This window comes from Idiotropiscis lumnitzeri, chromosome 12, assembly GCF_059441095.1.
Source record: "Idiotropiscis lumnitzeri isolate Australia: NSW breed Sydney's pygmy pipehorse chromosome 12, RoL_Ilum_1.0, whole genome shotgun sequence".
Classification (NCBI taxonomy): Eukaryota; Metazoa; Chordata; class Actinopteri; order Syngnathiformes; family Syngnathidae; genus Idiotropiscis; species Idiotropiscis lumnitzeri.
Genome location: NC_142402.1, coordinates 4415655 through 4432184, shown reverse-complemented (window position 1 = coordinate 4432184; position 16530 = coordinate 4415655). Strand labels below are relative to the sequence as shown.

General features: G+C 39.8%; 1 protein-coding gene and 1 non-coding gene across 2 annotated transcripts; both read right to left on the bottom strand.

Moving 5' to 3' along the window:
* Window positions 1–1101: 1101 nt before the first annotated feature.
* On the bottom strand, window positions 1102–1172 carry trnag-gcc (transfer RNA glycine (anticodon GCC)). The gene has a single exon. It is a non-coding gene; the product is annotated as a tRNA-Gly (tRNA).
* A 3038-nt stretch (window positions 1173–4210) lies between these two features.
* On the bottom strand, window positions 4211–16378 carry tgs1 (trimethylguanosine synthase 1). Its single transcript, XM_088311371.1, has 15 exons — window positions 16180–16378; window positions 16001–16068; window positions 15806–15927; window positions 15633–15705; window positions 15055–15162; window positions 13340–13852; window positions 11525–11651; window positions 9028–9114; window positions 8757–8913; window positions 7683–7992; window positions 6664–6807; window positions 6228–6374; window positions 5293–5509; window positions 5070–5148; window positions 4211–4602 (listed from the first exon to the last, which is right to left on the bottom strand). The coding sequence occupies exons 1-15, from the start codon at window positions 16284–16286 to the stop codon at window positions 4489–4491; spliced, it is 2373 nt and encodes a 790-aa protein (XP_088167497.1). The 5' UTR covers window positions 16287–16378; the 3' UTR covers window positions 4211–4488.
* Window positions 16379–16530: the final 152 nt, after the last annotated feature.

Below are 16530 nucleotides of genomic sequence, written 5' to 3'. Positions count from 1 at the left end.
CCTTATCCCCCCACATGAGACTGCACGAGAGCCCTGGCTTGAGTTTGCAGCCTAAAGCTGATGCGATTTCCTCTTTGTCCTCTTATTTTTTATATCACTCTTGGTTGCAGTTTTTCTCTTTCTGTGCCTACACAAAGTCATTTTTAGTTGCTTTTAGTATATTTCATTGAATGAAATTCTAATTCTTTGCAACTCTTTCCACCGTATTGTAGTCAGTTTTCTTGATGTATTCCTCCCAATTCCAATTTAGATTTTGAGGATAAATTTTCACATCATAAAACTGCATAATGTACTGCGTGAGTACTTAATTAAGTTAACCTCAAAAGCTTCCAAATATAACTCAAAATCTAACTATAGCAGCATTCATTCCAATCAATGTCTGCTTTCAGAGCTCTACAATCTAAGACTTTTAAATTAAATAAAGTAGAATACCCATGGTGCCCCCAGTGATGGCTGAGTGTGCTGTAGACTGTAAAAGTCAACCATGGAGGATTACGAACGCAAAGGGCGCAGCGTCGGTTGCTCGTAGTGCTTCGACGTGTTATCTCATTCAGAACGGCAGCTGTGCGAATTGAAGTACCACAATGACTGTTGAAGCATTTACACTGTAAACCTAGGGCCGGGCCGCTGGAGGCAGAGTCTGGGTGAGGTCGGGCCCCGCATCAGGATTTGCACAAGAAAAGCGCTGATAAATGATACATACTTTCTACTTTATAAAATAATCGTCCCGCGTCCCCGTCCATCATTGTCCTTTTAAAGCACGTCCGACCTTGCATTTCACCAGTCCCATTCACAAAACCTGCAATAATTTACTGCACACCCCCCCCCCCCCAAAACACCTGATTAAAAGCCACAAATGCTAAAATTAGGCCAAAAAGTGGATTTGTACAAACATTAGCAGCTTCTGACAAATAGCCTCGGGTCTCCACGTGAGTAAACGGAATGTTATTGATATTCTAAAAACTGGTAGACAGTGAAGCAGGCCGCAGATATAGTTGTTTTCACATGAGGAAAATTCACAGCTGAGAACAGATCAGGGATGGCACTATACAACAACACATCAATACAACAACTGACTCACAACCAAGCAGCCACACGTTTTGCATTGGCCGGGAATTGAACCCGGGTCCCTCGCATGGCAAGCGAGAATTCTACCACTGAACAACCAATGCTTAGTACTAATTGTCCAAAGAAAATGTTTTCACGGGCCCCGATAAATCCTGTTTTTTTTTGTTTTTTGTTTTTTTTTCTTGCAATGTATGCAATGCAACAAGTGAACGATACATTTCTACAACAATAAGATCACTCTGCAGAAACAATGCACTTACGATCCTCAACAATACATTGCGATAATACACGCCAGTATCAATACATTGAGAAAACACTTATAACGTTTGATAATGTTAGATTGAGATACCAAATTTGAGTATTATGAGACTAAGCTGCGGCGATTCTGATCGTTGGAACAACACCACTTGGCTTTAATTATGACTACGATCTATAAAGATAACCAATTTCGCTACTTTGTGGTAAGCTCTTTGGCTCGTTGGACTACAGGTGTAATTCTCACTGAGGACCCTGTTTTAAATCCCAAACGAGCCCTTCATTACACTGGATTACTATAGACATTGTTTCCCGAACTTGGAGTTCACCTGAATCTTCCGTACTGATAGGAATGGCTCTTCGCTGGCACAAGCATGTCATCAATTGCAGGTGGCTCATTGGGATATGGGTATGGTTGTGAGAGGTTTCTCGTTCAAATCCGAACAGGGTATTAGTGTCGATTAAGGCTTGGTTATGAGAGGTTTCTGGTTCAAAGCCAGGCTTTTAGTGTCGATGAAGGCTTGTGGCAAACAGGCTGGCATTGAGTTAAACGTGGCTGGTTGGTCTAGGCCAGAGGTATTCAATTAAAAGTCACAGAGGTCCACGACGAAAATTTCTTCCAATTAAAAGGTCCGAACCAAAGTCCAACTTCCCTTAATGCCTAAGTCTATGTTCACATTTTTATATAGTTTCAATATTTAGTCATTTTTAACAGAGCGCACTTATATACTAAATATTTAGCAATGTTCTTATTAAACACTTTTGCCAGTCAAACAAATATAAGGCGTTTATTTCACGTTCAAGAAAATGTGGCGCCAGGAACTTAAGGGTGCCACTTCCAGAAAAAAACAGTAAAATATCTCCTGCAGAAATGTATCAAATGCTAAGCATTGAGTTAACATCTTTTACCTTTTTTCCTTAAATCAAAGAGTTATCAGCCTAAAAAAAACGGAAAGCCTAATTATCCAAGTAAACCAGGTCAACATGTTCAGTACACAATTAATAAAAATGGCTGTCCTAATGAAAAACTAATTCAAAATGAGCTTTGACACCACTTTTTCTTTTGCATATTTTTTTAACTTCTCTTAATGAGAAAAATGAGTTTGTGACTGCCCTGCCAGTGACTTAAATCTGGGTTGGAACGGAGTCAGGACCATTGGGATTTGGTAGATTATTTCACACATCTGGGCTTTGTGTTTTCCTTTAAATAATGTTTGTGCAACCGCATTTAAGCACTCCTTCACAACTTCCCCATCACTTTTTATGTTTCCCCAAAATCCATGATACTTTTACTGAATATTCGTTTGCATGCCGCTGAGATGTAAACGAAAATGTAAAAATCTGTTGTACTGCACTCGAAGTTCGATGTTTTTGCGTGCGCTCACCTCAAACGTCAGCGGATAACTGTGCACAAAAGGGCGGTGCCTTGTTTCGTAGTGGCGCTTCGCAATGTTGCGACGGTTTCGGAGCATATGATGCACACTGGTTTTGAATTGGCTGCAGCCAGAACGAAACTAAATTTCTCCGTCCATTCATTTAAAACAAGACGCATCAACCTCGCTAACTTTTTAGCAAGGCATACTGTCAGCAGCACTCTCTTCCGGTCTGCTGCGCAATTGGCAGTGGATCGTAAACAAAAGATTTGATTGGCTCAAATCAGTGACGCCTTTTCCGTATTAACTAGAATTGCAGCGCCAACGTTTGTGAATGCGCCCTGAAAAAAAATCATCATAGATTGGCCATGGGTCCGGTACCGCCATTTGGTGATTCCTGGTCTAGGCGTATGATTCTCGCTTAGGGTGTGAGAGGACCTGGGTTCAAATGCCGGACGAGCCCCTCTCCGTTAGTATAGGAATGGTTTAACCAGAATTCTCCGGAAATGTGGCTCAGTGCCCTGTAATTTCAACAACCTTGGTCCAAGCCCCACACTCCCATTTTTTTTTTTTTTAAATCTTGGCAAAGAGATTTGCTTCCCAGGTCCAGTCCCAAATTCGTTACAACAACCTCCTTGAACATATGTACACTAGTTTCCACCCCTCCACAGTAGAGACACACCACCTCTCAAAATCACCAGTGACCGACTCTGGCCTAATGGCTGGCCAGGGGAGGGGTGTGACTAGTCACCACTTCTAGAGTCACGGTTTTAAATCAAAACCAAAACTATCAGTGAATAGCATACTAGCAAATAATGAAACAAAGAAACACGATTAACACAAAACATGCACCACTCATGCCATTCATATACCAAAAAGAAATCAAAATAACACAAAAAGAGTATTGCAATGCATTCTGGGAGCCTGTCAGCCTCAGCCAATCATCTGGCTGGTTAGTGAGATGTGAGTGGTGTGCTTTGGGCATTGTTTTTTTTTTTAATTTTTTGCAGTCTGTTTTCTAAACCTGAGATGTTTCTTGCTTGCAATAACATTAATGATATGACAGACAACGACATCATGGACTGCTGCCCTTTGGTCTAGGTTTCTCCCGCACGTGCATACTGGTCTGTTCTTACGGACTCTCTCAAACCATCACCAAAAGATGTATTCAGATAATTTATTTGTCACAGTCAATGCTATGCGCAGATGTATCAGACTTCAACCAGCAGGGTGTGCTATCATGCACTCTGAGATGCACTATGGAACATCATGCCGTTGCTTGAGATACTAGGATATGAACATATCTATGGGTCTCAGTCTATACACAAGGTGTGACACCGCAGAGCGCCCGTCTGTTTTGGAGAATATTTGGGATATTACAGTGCTCCTTATGGTTGTGAAAATAAACAAGTTACCCACAATTGCCATTAATATCTGCCAAAGCACATGGGTGCCATTTTTGCCCGTGTTTTCAGTTGATTGAAAAATCATCCTTTCTCACGGCTCATACGGGGACATAAACACCCTTTTTTTTTTAAAGACGTTTAATGGCTCAAAATACAAAGTAGAAAAAAATATTAAAACAATGCATTGCAAAATGGTAGGTATTATAAAACAAACATTAAAATGTGGTGCACTGTGTTAACTTGCACAAGACACACTTCCTGATTAAAATGTCCAAAAAAAATGTTACTGCTGCAACTTTTATGTTTGTATTCGATAAATTCAGTGCCTATGAAGAACTTTAACAGAAATCATAATCATTTAGTGGGTTGAGCATTAGCTGCAGCTTCTAGGTGTCAGACTTAATCAAACTGCCAAAGTAAGCAGTTAAGGTCTTCAGTTTTTTGTTGAGGAAATTCTGCTCAACCTCCACCTTTCCTCCTGGACCAGCCAGGGAGGCAATCTGTAGACAAATTGACAGACACAGACATTATAGATGCTGTTAAGTGTTTTGCTTATAAATTTTCAGCTATCATTTTGCAAAGGACATTAAATGCTCCAAGTAATATGGTGTAGTTGACATTTGCGAGGTAGATATTTCGCATGCTTCTTTCTTAGTGTATACAGCTGCACATTACAACTACAATGATAAGCATTGCTATATGAATACTTCTCAAGCAGAGTCAAACAAAACATTACCTTCACATCATTATCCTTGTACATATTGTTTCATATGTCCCGACATATCAAATCATTGTACATTTTACTGCTGTAACCAATGCTTTGGGTGGTAAATACGTAGATTAGATGCTCATAGCGTCTGCATAACCAGCGGGATTTTTCAAAAATACACACTAAAAGTACAAAGACGGTTTTCTATTTCTGTACAGCCGAGACCCCAACACATTTTAAGACAGTAAAGATTCTGACCTGATCCATGTCTGCGTTGCGAGGAAGGAAGTACACAATGTTGTCTGTTATTTGTTTGGCCAGATGGAAAATATGAAATGTGAATATAGTTAAGGATGGAAAGCAATACAATAATTGAATACATTCAGCCGACCTGCTTCATACGACTCACTCAGAGTGTGTCTCTCACATATATACACACGCATAAATGGGTGAACGTGAAAGCCAAAACATTAAAGGATATCCATCAGGGTCCATCATGGTCTTAATGTCAAACACCTCAGCAGTCAGGTAATCTGGTCCTCCCCAGGGGGGCGACAAGAAGACAACATCACCACAGAGACGAGGCGCCAGCTCAAGGAAGTCCCCTTGCAGGAACTCAATTTGATGGGCGACGCCATAAACAGTAGCATTGTGGCGCGCCAAGTCCAGACGTACTGGGTCAATATCAACAGCTAGGACTGAGAATGAAACACAGGATGTCAGCACATGTGTGTGGGTGTGTGTGTGTGGGGGGGTGTGTGCGCGTGTGTGAATAAGAACAATTTTCATGTCATACACTTAAAATGACCAGAGAAAAAGTGTGAAGTTCCCTTTGGAAAACACCCGTGGCCACCATGTTGGAGGTCAACACGTTTTGTTCTGGTGCTTTTTGAGAGTGTGGAAAAATCAATTTGGTTGCTAGCCAATGTCAAATATTGGAAAATTACAGTGCGGCCGTTGACTGCAACTTTATTTCTGGGAGGGACAAAGTCTTATTTCACCATTTACCAGTGCCAATTAGGAATCAGGGCAAAAAGCCATAAAATTTTTTCAAGGAAAAGGTTAAGGTCACAATGTTCAGTACTCTTCAGTGAGTGTTGAAACATTTCCTTTTTTCAGGCAAACCTTCCCCTTGGTCTGTAGGTAAGTCAAGTCAAGTCACTACTTGGTTCAAGCAACTTGTTTCACATTTAAGACCTATATGAAACTGAAAAAAAATTTATGAAATTTTTTCCTTTCCCCGATGTAGAAATGTGAAACATGAGCAGGATGTTGGATTGCAATACTGTGTAGGCTACTGATGCAACACCACCAAAGGGCAGACACTGAACACAGACAACAGAGCTGAAATTAGACTGCTTCAAAATCATTATGGTTAAGGTAAAACTACATTATGTCATTGTATTATATTTTCACCTCGTTTCCCAGTGAGTGCAAATTGGATGGCGTTTCCTCCAACTCCACAGAAGGCATCAATGATCAGTTGAGTGTTGGAAAAACTGGATTCCACTCTGAGGGCGATGTGCTCGGCAATCTTCTCTGGCGTCACGGAGAACCAGCCCTCTGAAACATGTAACGATGTTAAGTTGTGAGACATTTAAAAATTGCAAAAGCACATATGGCAATAAGTGATTAACCGAGACATCCTTCCTCTATTTGCTTTCCTGTAGACATATCCACACCACCTCAACTCAAATCAACTTTATTTACAGAGCACTTTAAAAACAACCACACTTGTATATAAAACAGGCATATAAAAAGAAGACAGTATAACCCCCCCCCAAATTAATGATGTAAAAACAGTAAACAATGCTGACTCCAACGCCAAAGAATAAAAACAAGTTTTAAAGACCTCTGTCCAGTTTGATTCCTTCGTCAAAGCGAGAGAAGAGTCTGTAGCGCTGAGCCCAGTATTTGGCCAGGCCTGGTTCTGCTGCCATGTCTGCCGGTATCTGCTGCTTCCTCAATCGCTTACTCTTCTTTTTTGGCTTCTTTGCTGCTTTCACATTCCAAAACACAAAATTAGAATTGAAAACAGTATTGATCTTATCCAATTCCTCATAACGCTAAATGGTATATCAAACAAAAATTCCCAGAGACTATTTTCTTCAATGGAACTTTATGAACTTTTTGATTGAGATCCTCACATTATAATTACTCTTTTATAATTTTTCATTTATTTAATTTTATTGCTTTCCTTATTTTTGTTGTTAAACTGTGCAATTTACGTCGTCAATATGTCCCTTAATTGTTTGTATATGGATGTTTTCAAACTAAAAAAAACCCCAAAAAAACCCTCAACCATACATGGAGTGCACCCTCTGCTAGTGACACGTGGTACTGCACCCATTCCACCCATCTCTCAGTGGAAGACATCTTCTGACCACAATTTTTTAACCCAAAGGCCAAGACCACAGGTGTCAAACTCCGGTCCCCGGCCGCTGCATGTTTTAGATGTCTTCCTCCTCAAACAAACCTACTCACCCAATTGATCAGCTCTTTAGCAAGTTCTGCAGGCGCCTAATAACGATCCCTATCATTTGAATCAAGTGTGTTGGAAGAGGAAACCTTTCAAACATGCAGGAAAGCGACCCTCAAGGACCAGAGAGACCCTGATCCCACAAGGATGTGGTTGGAGGAGTTTGGTGGGGAACAATTTGACGCATAAAGCAAATGTACTCGACCTGTCAAATGTCCTTTACAGCATTGTGAACAGGCCCAGTCACAAAATAAAAACCAATGAATTCTCAGCCCTCCCAAATGCTCATAATAATAACAGCCAGGTGTCCCAACAATGCATTCTCCATATACAGCAGTGAGCCTAAAGTGGAAATCGAGTATGCAATCTGAAACTGACAGTTCAGTACTCACCGCCATTGCCTGCAGGTCTGTCGGGCAAGAGAAAGTCTGGGACTTCCAGACATTCAAGCCGCCGATTGTGTTCCTCCTCCAGACAGCACTGATCAAGGTCCTCCTCAGTGTCCAGCAAACCGGGACTCTCCTCATCCATTGTTTTAGTACTTCCATGTGCAACGATCTTCTGACTACTGACATAATTTTTCTCTGTTGATCCTGAAGTGAGAGGCTTTTCTTCAGAGTGCATGTTTCTTTGTTCATGCTGTTCTTGCTCGTTTAGTGTCCTTTGAGCCTCACTCTGAATCTTCTCAAGGAACCTTTGAACCTGTAAATCAAAGCCAACAAAGTTTTCAAAACAAAATAACAAAGACCGTATTGTAACTTGCATGTGACCGATTATGTGACGATATGCAGCAGAAATGTTGTCTGCTAGATTAAATAGTTCTAGATTGCGCCACTTTTATTAGCAGTGATCAGTTTGGTTTTAGGGACCTGTGCAAGATAAACAGTGCTTCTAAAACTTTTGCTGATCTTTACAGTTAAATATTTTCTGTTTTCTGCTTCCTTTTGTGCTTGTTTCAACTCTGAACGGTGTAGCATTCACATGTGACCGAAAGTGGTGTGAACCACACCAGCGTTTGGCGGCAACAGGTCCAAGATCACCTCTTTTAATCAAACGTCCGCTTGTTTGGTGCACACTAAGGTTCACATGACCGCGTTTTCACTTGACCAAACAAACCACAGGAGTCACATTAAGATTTTCTTTTCATACAATACTGTTGGCAGAGTGATACTACGCAGCAGTAGTATCGCGTCCAACTATTTTCAGGATCAGCAAACCAGAATTTCTGTATTGACAGAGGAATAACTGCACACAACCTGTCTCGTCTGACAGTGTGGAAGACGTGAAGATTTTATTCTGAGGCTACAAAGGATAAAAGGGATGAAAGGGGCGGCACATCATAAGCATGCATGTGACAAAGTATTACATCATAAACATATACGTAACAAAAGTAAGGACTTTGAGAGCACATCTTTACCTGCTATTTTAACGGATTTGTTGACATAATTTCAAACCCTGATTCATACCTTATGGAGTGTGGCGCTACACTGCGGCTGTGTTCCATCTTCTTCTGTCTCAGTGAATCTGATGTGTTTATTGACGCTGCTCCCAGTTCTGTTCGAGCACCACCGCCTCTGACGCTTTGGAGCCAAATTGTCTTTAAATTTAAAAACGCTGTCGAACCTGAGGAACAGGTCAAATGTAATTATGTTTACATACATTAATCATGTGACAGATTAAAACAAACTTGGTAGGAACATTGGAAAAACTAAATCTGCAAGAAGCAGTCGGACGTACAGTGATTCAGGATTGTGTTTGAGTCCAAGTCGGCTCCAGGCTTCATCACACGTTAGATGTGGATTCTCCTCCACATCCAATTCATGACTGCGGACAAGATGAAAATGAGTCCATCATAGAGTGTAACTCTTTTAACTTGACTTAAAAAAGGCGGATGTTAGTCTAGTAGTATGCCTGTTACAATAGCATCATAAACTTTCACCATTATTTGTACTTTTTGTCACCTTTCTACCCATTTAGTGTTTTATTTACATCACACTAAACCATTTTGCACTATTTAAAGTACACTATTTACCTGTAAAATGTTTTCTTGGACAATAGTGACGTTTGTTGTTGCTGTGTGTGCCTGTGAAAAAGGTTATTATAGTTTGGGAATTTTAATTAGAGTTAGTTTTTATTTTGTTTTTAAATTCAGTTAGTTATAATTAGTTTTCAGAGTGGCTTTGTCTGTTTTTATTAGTTGTAGTTTTTTTAAAAAAAACACTTAATTTTGTTGTTTTTAGTATTAGTTTTATTTGTGCATAATACCGCTTCTAAAGTTTGATGCACTTATGCATGCACCTTAATTATAATAAAGCGAGGATGCCTTGTTTGCCAATAAGTTGCCAAATTCTAAGGTGGATTTGTGGCCTGAATTCCTGTTGAATTCCTATTAAATCCAGTTGTACACTGTATGTATTTTTTTCATATATGAAATATAAAATAAATGGCGTTTCTGGCTGAGTCATATGTAAAGAGCGGGTGAGTCATTGTAGCTAAAGAACCACACGCGAACTCGTCTCCTCAGAGCAACGTCATCGGCAGGCTCTTTTTTATTGGCCGCCGCTTGATGACGTTGCTTCTGCGCGACACACATTAGGATGAGAGGACCACAACTCCAAAAAACTGTTCGACCTCTTCCTCCGGCCGACGGTTGTGCAGTAATATTGAAATAAATGCATTGAAAATCAACCCAAAAGGCCTGTGTATTCAACTGACTGCTAAAGACAAAAACGCAGGACATTTTCGCCATAATTATAGTTAGTTTTAGAATTTTCCATTTTAGTTTATTTCGTTAACAAAAACGATTTTTCAATTTTCGTTTTAGTTATTTTGTTAGTTTTCGGCAACTAAAATAACTTTGCCTGTGAATCAACAGCCCATTCACAACAGCTCCTTTGTCACCTTTATTTGTATGTTCAACCGTCTTATTGTTTTTGCATTGTGGCAAACTGTTTGCACTTTTACAACATTTTATGGACAAAGAAACGGCTGTTAGAAAACTGCAGTTGTTGATTTACATTCAAATTTCAGCATGCAGCCATCATGAGTGAAGTCATGTACGCCCCAAATACTGGTCAGAGGAGACTTGAATCATGTCTTCTCTCTCTTTAGGTTTTCCTGAGTATTGATAAATTGGTACTGACCATTATCAACAGCAGTCTGCCTTATGGTGCAGTCCCCCAACATTTTAAACATACTGTAGTGCTACCCCTGCTTAAGAAACCTGGACTTGATCAAGGTGTATTGTCAAATTTTAGATCCATCTCCAGTCTGCTTTTTATTTCTAAAATTTGGGAAAAGGTGGAGCACACGCAATTAAAATCTTTCTTGGATGAACATTTTGTCAAGGAGGTTTTCCAGTCAGGTTTCAAGATGTTGCATAGCACAGTCATGCCTCTTGATATCCTCCTGGCAAATGACACGCGAGACTGTGTGTGTGTTTTGTTTTGTTGGATGTAACTGCAGCATTCTACACGGAGGATCACGGTATTCTTCTGCATCGTTTACAGCATTATGGTCGCCATTAGTAGTGGCGCTCCTGAGTGGTTGAGATCCTATCTGGCTGGCAGCACCTTTTGTGTTAGCCGAGGTTGCTCTGCTCTGCCCATCTGTCATATGGTGTTCCAAACCGTTCTATTTTGGGGCTCCTGCTGTTTTTGCATTTTAGAGTGAATTTAACTGTACTTCTATTTGTCTTCAAACCTTTAAATGGCCTCGCCCGAGGTTACCTCGGTGGAGTCATCCACCCTTACGCACCTGCCTGGTCCCTCAGGTCTGCAACCGGAGGACTAAGGGAATCAAGCCTTTTCTGTTATCGGTCCTTCCCTCTGGAATGACCTCCGATTAAATGTTAAGCAAGCCTCCTCTCTGTCCATTTTTAAAACTTACTTGAAGACACATTTTTATTCTTTGGCTTTTGACCCAACATGAAACCGACTGTTTTCTACTTTAATGTGTTAGTATTAATTTTAATTTACTGCTTTCACCGTCTTTTCTACTGTATTACTGCTATTTTGTCATACTTTATGTAACATGCTTTGTTACAGATGCCGCTGTTGTGAAATACGCTATATAAATAAAATGTCATTGTATTGTATTAAGGTAACAATTATGCTTCCTTGCACCGTAAAAATGACTGTAGTACTAGAATTGCATTATACTTTTGAGTAGGTCTTGCTTAATGAGGGTTTATCTGGTGGTTAAGACTCGAGCATAAGTACATTTTCAAACTCACCTGCGTTTTACTTTACTTGGACCTCCTCTGAAGGGATTTCCATCATCATCATCATCATCATCTCCATTTGATACCTGATTTGTAGAACCCAAATGCATGTTAAGGCTGCCACCAGCCTGCAGGGAATCTAAATAAATAAACAACATAAAAACAGACTTATTGATACACATGAATTTATATTTCATTTCATTTTGACTCGTGTGGGACATTTTTCAACTAAATCAAATAAACTGAATAAGGAAGGATAATTGTTAATATTACAGTACTGCAAAATACACTTAAAGAACAGCAAACATTTAATTGTGGAATAATATTTTCTTTTGGATCTTCCATCACGTAAAATACACATAGTGAAATTAAACAAGTGACCCAATTACTGATCACTGATTGCGCAAACGTTAAAGAGTTCATAAATAAAGATATATCAACATTATTGTTCAGTTTTAATTATTCTTAGTGAGTCACACTGTCCATCACTGGTGAGCTATTTTCAGAACAGATGACGGTCTACTCATGTTGTCCTTGCAGCAGAACTAGAAGTATTGAATCCAGTTGTACAGCATACTATTTTTTGTATACTGTATATATTTTTTTCATATCTGAAATATAAAATAAATTGTTATTCTGGCTGAATTAAATGCAAAGAGCATGTGAGTCATTTGAGCCGAAGAGCCACACTCGTCTCCTCAGAGCAATGGCATCGACTGGCTCTTTTTTTATTGGCTGCTGCTTGATGACGTTGCTTCTGTGATACAAGGACTACAACTCCAAAAAACTGTTCAACCTCTTCTTCCTGCTAACGACTGTGCAGTAATATTGAAATAAATAAATTGAAAATCAACCCCAAAGGCCTGTGTATTAAACTGATTGCTAAAGACAAAAACGAAGACGGTTGATGAATGGCCACAATGTAGCAACAAGGCTGAGACTGCAGCAAGTGGGGAGTGGGCGTCATGTTATGGGCAGAAATGATGGGGCGATATTTGTTGGGTCACTTTAGGGTCCCTGAAGCTGTGAGAATGACCTCGGCAAAGTATGTATAGTTTCTGATTAACCAGCTCCTTCCATGGAACAAAAAGAAGAACCGTACCTTCCGCCAAAATAATCATCTTCATGCATGACAATACCCCATCTCATGTTGCAAAGAACACCACTGAGTCACCAACTGCTTTGTGCATAAGAGAAGAGAAACTGATGGTGTGGCCACCATCTTCTCCTGACCTCAACCCAATTGAGAATCTCTGAGCAGAATCAAGCTAAAGATCTATGAGGGTTCATATCCAAGCAGCAGCTCTGGGACGCTTCTAAAATCCTGCAAAGCAATTAAACCTGAAAATGTTCAAGAGCTCACAAGCTCAATGGATGCAAGGCTTATTAAAGTGATATCAAGCAAGGGGTTCGATATAGACATGTAACTAAGCCATTTTTTTCAAAATGTATTTCAATCCAAAATATTTCATTTTATAAGGCCTCATAATGCTACAAATTCAACATTTGACCCTTTTGAGTTTTTTGAGCCTGTCGCATATCTTGAAATACTTCAGTGCTGAATAATTTGGAACGGTGGACTTAGAGTTATTTATTGTAAAAATACTGTTATAATTTTGAGATTTGTTCAATGAAATTTGAAATAAACTCTAACAGCAGATGACTGTAAAATAATAATGACTGACATTTGCATCAATGATTCATGAAAATCAGAGTAAAATGCACTTTGCATAATAATTAGGAACACTAAGATTTTTTGGCCCATTACACGATTACGAAACAATGTGTATGATATTGTAATATGACGTATTTCCACTCAGCTATTACCTGTTTGTTGAGTTCCATCCTGCTGTGAGGAAACATCTGATTTCTTGCCACGATTTCCCCCATCAGAGGGCTCAGAAATACAGCCTTCAGCTTGTTTCTTTGTGATATCGACCATATCAGAACAATGTCTGGTTGTTTCCGAGTCCACTGATATGTTCCCACCTGCCTCTAAAGTGCAGTTCCTTTCAAGGAGATCATTTAAAACCTCAACACCAGCAGTCTTTTTATCCAGCCTTTCCTCTGAGTGTTTCCCTATCCCTCCATCCAGCCCCTCAGCTGAAGTTTCTTCCCTGTTGTTCTCACAAGATAAGTCAGTGGTCCAGCCCTGTGCTGCCCAGTATGAGTATTGCTCCCAATAGTAATAATACGTGTCTGCAGCATGTTGATCCCAGGTGGCCTTTTTGTTGGGGTCGTCCCATGCGGCAGTCACAACTTGGGAATCCTCTGAAGACTGCAACTCATCAGCATGTTTCTCCACCCAGCTGTTCCAGAGAAGCGCTTCACCTTGTTGAGCTTTCGCAGACAAGAAATAAATAAAATAACACATATGCATAACTCAAAGACAATTTAGTTATGTTGCCAATCAGAGTTCTATGCATAAAACATAATTTCGCATACCATTCCAAGGAATGCGATATAAATGATGTCAGCTTATCCATGGCAAAGCAGCTTTATGTATATAGCACGTTTTATACACAAGGCAACTCGATGTATTCTGGACCCAAACCTTTCAGTCATTTATACACTAGTAGCAGAATTTTAAAATATATTCTACAGCTGAGTGTGAGGCAGTGTAAAGCCTGGAGTAATGTGTTCTGATCTCTTTGTTCTGGACAGAACCCAAGGTGGAGAGTGCTGAATGAGGTGCAGTTGTTTGACACTCTTTTGAGTGAGTCCAGTAAGAAGACTGTTACAATAATCAAGTCTACTGGAAATAAAAGCATGGCTATGTTCCCCTTGGTCTGCTTTTCAGATATTCTATTCTCGTGATTGATTTTGATATGATTGCTGAAAGTCACATCTGAGGCTATCAGCGCTCTAATATGGACTTGGACTTGGTCTTTGGGTTCTAAAGACAGTGACTCCAGGTGTTTTCCAGAAAAAAACTCTTTATTGCTGAAAACAAAGACCTATTTTCTGTTTTGGTTTAGCAGAAAGAAATTTATGTGAATCCAGTTGTTAATTTGCACTGAACAGTGACACGTTAATTGAACTGCTGTCATTTGGGGAGCCTGAGAAATATATCTGTGGGTCACTTGCATATGCATGATAGCCAATATTGCCATTCCGAAGCATTGGACCCAACGGTAACATATACAGCCTGGACAAAAGGGGCCCAAGGATTGACCCTTGAGGGACGCCACAAGTAATGGCCTTTCGATCAAATACACTTCCGATGGTCACAAAGTAACACCTTTCCTCCAAGAAACTGAACACTTTTAGGACTGTTCCATTTAATCCCACCCAAGTTTACAACCTTTTCAACAGTGTATTATGATCAATTGTATCAAATGCTGCACTGAGTCTTATTGACTAGTTATTTAGGATTGCTAAAATCCAATTTTACTTGCATTTTATTACACAGTTGTGTACAACTATGCTTTGGACTGAGTGAAGGGAGGGTTGATATAATTTGATCCAAAACATTTAAATATGCTCTCTCACTAAATAAAATGTAAAGAATTTTTCAACAGATATTTTAGTGTCAGTTGTACCCCAGTATGTCTCCCAGCCAGCATCATTGGCAGATGGTGTTTCTCCTCCTTCATCCAGCGTCTTTGTCTTCAGTCCTTCTTCCACAGGATCACTGGTGTCTGTGCAATCTTGGTAAACATATAAATCACAATGAATCATAGGGAAATATTTTTTGGGCTGAGTGTTTTGTGGCCAGGGTGGAGTTTGGGGTAAGATCTTTTCATTGGCCTTTGAAACTTGCCGTGTCTGGAATGCTTTTGTTAGACTTGTTTTTGTGTAATTAATGACGTTGCAAAAATTATGCCCAATTACTGGTGTCATTATTCGTGGCTAGAATCACAGGACAAGAAAATAAGCCAAGTTGCATTATGGGGCACGAAGGCCCTGATTTTAATAAGTATGCCTTTCCTAGTAGTCTTCTTTACATGATATAGCCAAATTTGTGATATTCTAAAGAATAAAACAACACTAAAGAAAACATTGCAAAAACCACACAAGCCCACATATCGGTGATGGAGGTACAACTGTAGAAACATAGAATATAAACAAGAACAGTGTGGTCTACCTCGACTTGCTGGGTTGAAAAAATGCGTATTACCTTTGTCAGTAAACTGTGAATCTTCCTCAAGCGATTCTGTCTGATAAGTTACTGGGCGCTTGGTTAATCTCTTCTGCAAAATGATCAAAAATAGCATTCAGATCTGACACATCTACTCATGCATCTGATGACATTAATATGGAATTAGAAACAGAGGGACACAGTGTTCACACCTCTTTACGGCGGCTGGAAGAGCTGGCAAAAGCAACAGGCAGACCCATGCTGGACATCAGATGAGACTCTTCATTTAAAAAATCAACTTCCTCTTCGCTGCCTTCTTCATCTTCTTCCGCTTCTACGGACAAGGAAGTGATGTAACGTGACTGAAATCTACAGGACATGGATGGGAATTTAGGATGTGGGCTAACCTTGTATTTCAGCGTCTGCCTGGTCAGTTGAGAGAAGTCTATTATCTGATCGATATAACTCTCGGTCACTAGGCGGGAGCAGACAAAAAGACGATGAATACATCCAAGCAAATTTTGCACTGTAGCAATGGCGCTTGTTTACAAAATGTTATAATTAGACATGAGAAAAGATTACTTACCGCACAAAAGCTCTGGAGCAGCAGCAATGAATTATTTCTTCAGATGTATGTCTTCTACTGAAGAAAATGTCTGCCAAAACTGTCACCGTGCTGTTTTCCAGCTTCATGACAGAAATTGCACGTTCATTTGGCTAGATCAATTCAATATCATAGGAGCATGCGAAGAAGAGTTCCGCAACGTGAGAGTGTCCCGGAAGCTTTCAGCAGCAACATTTCAAAATAAAAGCATCTTTTGACGTTTGTGATCGGCAGTTGTGACGCTGCCCACACTAACAATTTTGTTCAGAAAAAAATTCACATTCCAACCATTAGCTCATCTAGTAGCTTATTACAAACAAAATACATTATCAT

What these genes read in the sequence shown, in the direction of transcription:
- tgs1 (XM_088311371.1), bottom strand. Translation starts at nt 16,286, where the DNA reads ATGAAGCTGGAAAACAGCACGGTGACAGTTTTGGCAGACATTTTCTTC. An exon ending in TTCACAGTTTACTGACAAAG is followed by an intron (nt 15,163 to 15,632) that starts GTAATACGCATT and finishes ATGTTTACCAAG; the next exon opens with ATTGCACAGACACCAGTGAT. An exon ending in TGCACTCACTGGGAAACGAG is followed by an intron (nt 5,510 to 6,227) that starts GTGAAAATATAA and finishes TTTCATTCTCAG; the next exon opens with TCCTAGCTGTTGATATTGAC.